This window comes from Notothenia coriiceps, unplaced genomic scaffold (genome assembly GCF_000735185.1).
Source record: "Notothenia coriiceps isolate Sejong01 unplaced genomic scaffold, NC01 NC01_scaffold00037244, whole genome shotgun sequence".
In the NCBI taxonomy this organism is placed as follows: Eukaryota; Metazoa; Chordata; class Actinopteri; order Perciformes; family Nototheniidae; genus Notothenia; species Notothenia coriiceps.
Window position 1 is genome coordinate 11,697,332 of NW_011369945.1, and position 8,988 is coordinate 11,706,319.

Sequence of the window (8,988 nt, forward strand, 5' to 3'; positions counted from 1 at the left end):
TTTATTCGGGGGGTCTGGGGGGGTCCGAAAACCAGTCAGTATCTGGTGTGAGGGTTATGGTTATGGTTAGGGTTATGGTAAGGGTTAGGGTTAGGGTAATGTTGTGAATCGAGTGGCCCATGGTGGTGGTGGGGTTATGGTATGGGCAGGGGTATGTTATGGACGACGAACACAGGCCACTCGATTCACAACATTACCCTAACCCTAACCCTAACCCTCACACCAGATACTGACTGGTTTTCGGACCCCCCCAGACCCCCCCAATAAAGCAAAAATGCACGTTTCAGAGTGGCCTTCATGTTCCCCTGCTCATATTTTCTAAAATATTACCTCTACTCTGCCAAAATGTGTCAAATGAATTCACATGCAGCAGGTAAATGGTAAATGGACTGTACTTATATAGCGCTTTATCCAGTCTTTACGACCCCTCAAAGCGCTTTACATGTCATTCACCCATTCATACAGAGCAGTGCAGCTTACTCTAGGACCTAACATTCATACACCGTTGGCCATGCCATCGGGAGCAACTCAGGGTTAAGTATCTTGCCCAAGACATCGACATGTTGGCTGAACGGGCTGGGATCGAACCCACAACCTTCTGGTTGAAAGACGACCGCACTCCCTCGCAGCCACAGTTGCCACTGTAGGTAGTTTGAAAACTTGCAAACAATAAAAAGAACATTACGATAATTTAAGAAAATGTAAGCTCACTTGCAACTGGGAATAAGAAGACTGATGTGATTTACTAAATTAGACTTGAACACATTTTATGGTATTCCTGTTTGTGTCTTGAATGTTGTGCAAAAAGGGATCTCACTAAGGTATAGTTCCCCCAGAGTGCTCAGTCAGATTTCAAGGGATCGTGCCTCTTAGACTTTGAGTGTCCGATATGGGAGAAGTATGACTTTTGTCAAGGCTGTCAGTGACTAGATGTTTGTTATTCTTGTATAAGTAAAACCTATATTCACATTTGGTCACCATACATATTCAGATGTATCCTAAAGGGGACTCAGAATATCCAAATCAGATATGATGAAAACCCAGTAATTATTTGCTGATCGGTAAAGCTGGGACACATTATGAATGATGGTCCTTTTTAAAACATCAAAACCACTCTTCATCTTACCTTGGTACTGGGCGCTGAAACCTCTCAACTTGTGGTTGCCGTCAGAGGTAAAGTGCAGCCGAAGCCAGTTCTTGCTGCTAATGATGGGTGATGGAAGGTTGGGGCCAGTGAACCTGTAGGCAAAGAAACAGGGAACAGAGATTAGCATGTTAGCACGGTTGCGTTTTAACAAGCAAACATGAAGGCCGCACATTGAAAACTGCAGTTACAGTATACCCTGTACATTTGTAAGTGTATTTAAGGTTAAAGGCTCGGTATGAACCATTGCCATCTGTAGCGTGAGTTGAAGCACTGATACACTTCCTCAGTACATTGCAAAAGGAGAAGCAACCACTCTGTTTTGGAAAATCTCTTGTCTAGTTTGTCAGGGCATAGCCTCATGGACCATATATGCTGGGAGTCTAATGTTTTACCGTTTTAGGTAAATGACATCCTGCTGTACGAGTAACTGATATTGATGCACACATCATTTCTTGAAAGAGTCATCTTTTACTCAATCTATAAACGTCCTTTGCAAGAAGTTATTGAGCTTGATAGCGATTCTGTTTTGGGCCATAAAGCAATTATGTAATCCATCAGATTTCCAATAAAGTCAAGTCCAATGGCAGACTATATATTACCAAGGCTTGCAGAACCTGCCAGTCTTCCTGGTGATTGTCTTGTTTGTTTATGGTAATTATACTAATGTTTCAAAGTTAATGTGGCCTTTACTTAGAGATGGTAAAATGTTATACCTTTGAGATCTATTAAAGGGAGGGTCTGGTACTCAAGGGGAACTGTAATGTTAACGACCCTTAACCAAACTGTGGCCCAATAAAAAATGCGACCAGGGAGGATCGGCATTGGCATTTGCAGAGAAAGGACCCTCCTTTTATTACTTTGAAAAACCAATCTTGAATTATACTCCACAAACACTTAAAGTGCCTCCTGATCTGTATGCTAATGAGCGCTGCTGCTTACAAGGCACTTTTTCAGTTGTTAAAGTAAAAGCCATTTGGGAACACATCATGTTTTATCTTGAGACACACTAACACAATCTCAAACACACACGCTCATACACATGCATACAGTGTGCATACATTCCAATTGCCCACCTGTAAATTACATTTCCCAAACTGTGTCCACCTCATCTCCCAAACCTAAATACCAGCATCCCTCTGTGGTAGTTTCTGATTAAACCTCCGACCAGCTCTCATTAATACAGCGGGATCAAGCAAAGAAAAGTGAAAATATGATTAAATAATGTAATAATACTGAGAAAGAGAATGGAGAAAGGGTACAAGACACATTTTGGAAGCTACTGTAATAGCTATTCTTCTTTGAATGCAAAAAAATTGTTTGTGTACTGATGCCGCTGGGGAAAAAAAAAAAATCTGCTTTAAGCATACAGCTCCAACAAAAAAGACAATGAGGAGATACTTAAGTCTAGTGAAGATGTTTGGTGGAAATACGTGTCTGCACTGTAGAGCTCTCTTAGGATCAATTAAAAGCATACAGCGGTAGAGATGTAGACAGACTTTTGCTTTTATTTTTATGAAAACAGAGCACTTTTCGTTTAAGCCGCTGCTGCAGTGGGGCCCCGGCTTCACTATACAATAGCTTTACGATTTAGTCAAGGTGAACACAAGGTCACCTGAAGGCTCGGAGACTGTAGGAGTGTAAAAATAAGTTTCTAATAGAGTTTTGAGGAACAGCCATATCGAAACCCAAGGGAGAAATAAGACCGTGATTTAATAACTGCATATCAAAACGTCAGTGATTTGGCTTTTTCAACCACACAGAGAGATGAATGGAGAGTATGTCAAAGATGAAGCTAAAGTGTTTCTCCCGTCTCCCATGGCAGCCAATCTCTTCGCTTGTAAGTCAGGGACACCAATGACCTCAACCCTCATTTAAGAGATTTCCACTGACGCAAGCTTCACTGATCACACGGTGAAATGCTGGAGACTCAAAAGGTTGAGGCCAGAATCTGGAGCACGGTTGGTTTTGACCTTGTGTCCAAAACAAGTGACGCAGCTCCTTTGTAAACATCAGAGGCCTTGATTAAAAAAAAGTGGGGTTTTTAAGGTGTAAGTCAAAGGTGAGTATGTTTGTCTGTGCTGTGTCTTTATGCCACAAACTCACCTGCTTAAGCTTATTTTGGGGAGAATGTTCAAACTGGTGTAAGGTTTTAGTACCGCACTATAATATTATCTTTTCACTCGACACAAACTGCTTTTTCTGCTTCTAATAATTCAAAAACAACCCAACGTTCATGCACAGTAATATGAACAATTAACATATATTTTTAGCATTTTTGAAAGCTACTTATGTCTTAATAATATTATATATAATATTCAACAGTAATTTTAACAATAAACATATTTATATTCATATATATAAACATCAATATTTGCTACATCCGTGCTCTCATCCAGCTGCAGAGCGAAATATTCACTAGCTCTCACTTGCTCCAAAAGCTGAGCAGATACTCAGTTTCACTCTCACTAGCGGCAGCTCGATTCTGATTGGCTTGAAGGGCGGTCGTGTGATTTAAAAAATATATATATATATGAATAAGTAAAAAATATTAAAAGATTGGCATCAAAGGACACATAGATTGATAGATATGCAGTTATTAATAAAATTAAAATAAAATAAAAAATGTAACTTTAAAAAAAATAAAAAATTCCCCTTTCCCTCAAACTTTGCGCGACCCCCCTGGCGCCCCCTGGCGGCCCCCCGTGGATTCGGGGCCCCCACTTTGAAAAACACTGGCTTAAGGTATTATCAAAGTGGTATTTTATAAATAACAATAAATATCAGAAAATCAAACATATTCAATCAAATATAGTCTCTGGTGTTTACTGGCATTCTTGCTTCTTTTTAAATGTATTTATAAACATGTGCAGAATTAGGTTATTTATCTGATCAGATTATAATGTGTTTCTCCATTTTAGTATGGCCTGGAGGCTGCATGGTGTAATGAAAATGAGGCAGAAATGTAAAGCTTTGTTGTACAACCCTGACCTTGATTTACAACAGCGAGTGCAATACTGATAACGTGAGTCAGACACCTCAGGAGATGTTTTATCACTTAAAGATGAAGCATTGAGGGGGATCGTGCAGTGTCTGGCACACGTGTGTTTGGAGTGCTACTACTAGGATGGAGAGTGCCAGAATCACCTCTGGCTCTGAGTACATAGCTGCAAACTAAATCTCTCGCAAATGAATTACAGTGTATGATCCACACTGCACACAAAGGCCTCAAAACACCAGTGCCAATATTTAAATGCAGAAGCCCTGTTAGTGTTCCTCCCCTCGTTCACTTTAGGGACACATAAACATGTCCCTTTGAATTAAAGGCCAGTTCCAAACACAACCAGCAAGCTAAACACCCACTTAAGAGCGGGATGAACTGTGGCAGAGCCAGAGGATAAGGAGCTGACGGGTATGCCATTACAGATTAGGAGATTAATAAATATGGGATAAGGGTTTAAAAGGCTACCATAAATATCATTTTGACACCTCTGCCTTTCACTGTTCCCCCTTTTTTGCTGAAAACTTCAAAGTTTTAGGGTGAAATGCATAAAAGGGCACAAGAGTAAAAGTCCTGAGTTGGCAGATGGAGGGCTCCTGAAGGGTGTTGTGGCCACTTCGATACTCCCTTTTCACCTCTCTCTCTCTCTCTCTCTCTGACCGACCATATTCGATTTTTTGCGGAATTGTCTTGAGAGCGCAGAGCTAAACCAGTTTCCATTTCCAGGTCCCAAAGCTCCTAAGTCTGACTCAGACTTTTGATGATTGTCCAAGGAATGTATGTAGGGCAAAGCAAGGTGATAGAGGCAGCCAGTGGTGTTGATGACGGAGGGGAATGAGCTCAAAACCATTCACTGACACACAGAGCTCTCTGAGAAACAGCTAGGCTTTGATGCAGCTCTTTTACATTGCATTCATAAAATGGTTGGACAAGATGAAATGGACATGAAAATGGTTTACCGGTTGCACACAAGTATATTCTCCTGGTCAGGGTATCTTTCTTGCATGGAGTTTGGTTTCTACTGCAGCTACACCTGTGTCTTATCATGGCAGAAGATATTTCAATAGCTTAAGGAAAGTGAGATGTAGGTAGGGATGGGTATCGTTAAGGTTTTAACGGTACTACTACTTTTACATATTTCTGAGTATCTAACGTTGGAATTGCAAATCCTTGTTGCTCAGACTTGTCTTTTCACTGTCATATCATGATTGAGGGTTTTAGGACCAGTCAAAACTCATTTATATAACGCTGGCATAGAGATACTTTCCATACTGATAAGATGTGACTCATTAAATTGTTAATGCCTTTCAGGATTTTGAACAAAGGTCGTTGTCATCATGCAATTCAGCAACCCTTCCCAGTGGAATGGGTCTATTTTCTGCTTTATATTCATGGTTTCATGTGGTCTGTTTTCTGTTTGAGGGGCAAAGGTGTCAAATTACTCTTTGCATAATCAGTGATGGGCGGAGTTTAGGTGTCAAAGGTGACAAGCTCCACATTAGGATCAAATGCTTTAAATAACCATTCAGGTAATGAGTTCATTGTGATGAAGCATCAAAGGACCATATGTGTTCATGTGTAGGTGCCTGCATGCGTGCAGAGGGATGAAGAACGTCCCCATTAATAGCAGCTACTTAGGTAGATCAATCAGAGCTCTGCTCAGTATGCAGGTCCTGCTTACAGCAGAGCGGGGGTCACAGTGACTTTAAGCCCAAACTTTCAGCATTTTAATGAGGCTACCTGAATTATAGCACAGGTCCGTTTATCCAGATGTACATGGAGGCACACAAACACACACTCCAAACATTCACAGTTCCAAACAAGTAGGTGGATATCAATATATATTTCTCTTTATCTCGGTCATACTTTCTATTGCACACACATACACACCCTCTGAGGTAAAACTAATCAGGGTTGAAGACCGTTAAGACCAGGAAGGCAGTGTTAAAGCTGTGGCAGTGGAGCTGTGACCTTCAGATGAGAGCAGACACACACTGGGGGATTAAATGAAACACCAGAGCCCCCAGCTCAAAACAACATAGACCCCCTCAACACTGGTCATTTCTTCAAACAGCAACCATTCAGGCAGTAAAAACTATCAACCCTGCAATAGAGTTAAGGCCAAAGTTTGAAGAGAGGCCTTGAAGGTAGATACAGTATGTCTCATGGGTCGGTGGTGCATCGGACTGAAGCTCTGAGGACAGAAACAAAGTATTTTCAGAGGAGGCTGAAATCTCCACTGGCCAAGCCATCAGCCAGAGCCAACATGGTTAATCTTTGCTTGGTCCGACAGAGCCAAAATGTCTGTTCTTCATCTTCCCCTGTCAGCCCGCATGTTGTATTCACGAGGGACCTTTGGCCCCATCGGAGAATCTTGTTAAATCTTCCTCTTTCCACTACTAATTTTCTGCCTTCAAATAACATATAATGTGAATGCTGATTGTAGGAAATGTCCCTTTAGGGAAGAACAACACACCAGCCTTAATCTTGGCTCCCTTCCCTTATTCATCGGTACACCTGCCATATCACCTTCCCATGATCCTGAAGAGTTCATAAGTAACCGTCAAACACTCCACCTCAGTCACAATTTAGATTTAATTTCAAAGAAGGGATAATACAAGGGTGACTGAATATATGCCCTTCCCATTTTAATATCCATGCAAATTAAAAGTAACCTTATTGGCTACTATGCCATGCTGTTTCATTTCTTTCACCAAAGAGAAATGTTTATTACCCAGCCAGACCAGTCTCAAGATGAAACAGAGTGAACCTCTTCTCCTTACAAGGACATGATAATCATATCAAATGAGAAAAGTCTGTGAGGGACATCGGCATAGTTTAGGTCATGGTGAAGAGCGGTCAAATTAACTGTGAGAACTACAGTATGTGTCGAGGAAGACTGCCAAGTGTGGAAGAACAGAAGTAAGCAACAGTTTTGGAATGTGCTGATAAATATAAGTGTGTTTATATTGTTGAATTGGAACATAATTATAAAAATCCATATGAAGGTTAGGATATACTATAAAAACTGCTTTTGCTAAAGCTCTTTCAAAATTACATTCTCCAAAATAAGTTAAGCCAGGGTATTGAGGGTGACCTCAATAACTCATCCACTATAACTAATGTTGACTTAATATATTTTAAAGAGTTAATCTGCTACCGGCACCATGACCTTTCCACTGCTTTACCAAGTAAAGGCAACTCCCTGAGATACTGTGATAACACCCAAAAAGGCATATAGGTAGGCAAAATGGATCAGAAACATAAACGGCTCAATTAATGGAAGTAAATAATTGAATTGCCACTTGTTTTGCAATTGATTCCAGTGCCAGTGTGATGTATTGCTCTTCTTTAAAAAGTCAAGCTGGATGTAAGCAAAGTCACAGGAAGCAAAGCAACAGGACTTAACTGCTGTTGAATAGACTGTGGAACAATGCTGATGAGGAAACCATACCGAGCCTAATGACTTCGATTATTGAGTGTTTGCTTTAAAAAAAAAAGTGACCTACAAGGAGACAAATGACTTGATTGAGTTCCTGCAAGTTTCACCAACTCAAATTTAAGACTTTTTAAGACCTTTTTAAGACCACTTTGAATATAATTTAAGACCTATTTCACGGCCAGAAAGAAGGAAAATTGCTATGAAAGAAGAAATACGTCCCATAATTACAGTACACAGAACTGTGTTAGCCAAAAAGTGTGTGTGTGCGTCTCTGTATGTATGTATGTATGTATGTATGTATGTATGTATGTATGTATGTATGTATGTATGTATGTATGTATGTATGTATGTATGTATGTATGTATGTGTGTGTGTGTGTGTATGTATGTATGTATGTATGTGTGTGTGTGTGTGTGTGTGTGTGTGTGTGTGTGTGTGTGTGTGTGTGTGTGTGTGTGTGTGTGTGTGTGTGTGTGTGTGTGACAAGAGAGTGACATGAGCTATACTCAGAGCTCTGCTGCCTTGGCTACAATCTTTCATCGTTGCTGTTGTAGGATTGGTGTTTAGCTACGGTATTTAGCGTCCACAGCACCTCCACTTTTAGGGTTGACGTAGACCCAAACGTCGCCGGGGGGCAGTGGTCGCGTTAACCGAATATTTTCCGATGACGGAAAAATCTAAAAGCAGTCTGTCATTTTGACAGATTAGAACAAACTCGAAACAGCGCCAAAGTTTCCCCGCGGCGAGGCTCCGGTGTTTGCCGTGTTATGCATGCCTGCCCAAAAGGAAAAGATATCGTTTCCAAACCGTACTTTGCCGTACAGATCACTGACATGTCTGGGAGTTTTTTGCTTTACGCTGTGTGCACTCCCGCGAGGTGCATGCATATCTCAGCGGGCATTCATAACACCGGTGCAACTGTTCACGAGCGTGCTCTCGCTAGCTGAAGCTTGGTTGCTAGGTTACTAGCTGGGTGTTCTCCGATAAGGGGCCGGGGGGATGCAAAGTTAGTTACTGGTTCCATGTTGATTTATTTCAATACAAATTGTTGGGGGGAACTGAAAGGCTCTTACCGTACTGGTTACTTTGCAGCCCGGACATTTCCCCAAAACACATTTTAGACGCGATCGCAACACAGAAGTACCTTTCAAATCCCATCATTTTTAAGACCTTCTAAATCATATTTAAGACCTTTCTTATTTTTTTTGGTCATATTTAAGACCTTTTTAAGGCCTTCAATTCAGATTATCAAATGTAAGACTTTTTAAGACCCCGCGGGAACCCTGATTTACAGGCATAATGTTTTCTTAGACAACAATGCAGAATAAAAACGTGCGTCTGAATACGAGACGAGATCTGCATAACTACGGCAACACTGAAAGTACAATACATAACTCAAAG

General features: G+C 40.9%; 1 protein-coding gene across 1 annotated transcript in view; it reads right to left on the reverse strand.

Annotated features, from left to right (window-relative positions):
• The window catches only part of csmd2 (CUB and Sushi multiple domains 2), a 221,697-nt gene extending 220,423 nt beyond the window's left edge, over positions 1-1,274 (reverse strand). The window contains exon 1 of the mRNA XM_010794261.1: positions 1,127-1,274. Within this exon, the coding sequence (XP_010792563.1) occupies positions 1,127-1,274 (148 nt within the window). The remainder of the gene's footprint in view (positions 1-1,126) is intronic.
• Between the last annotated feature and the right edge of the window lie 7,714 nt (positions 1,275-8,988).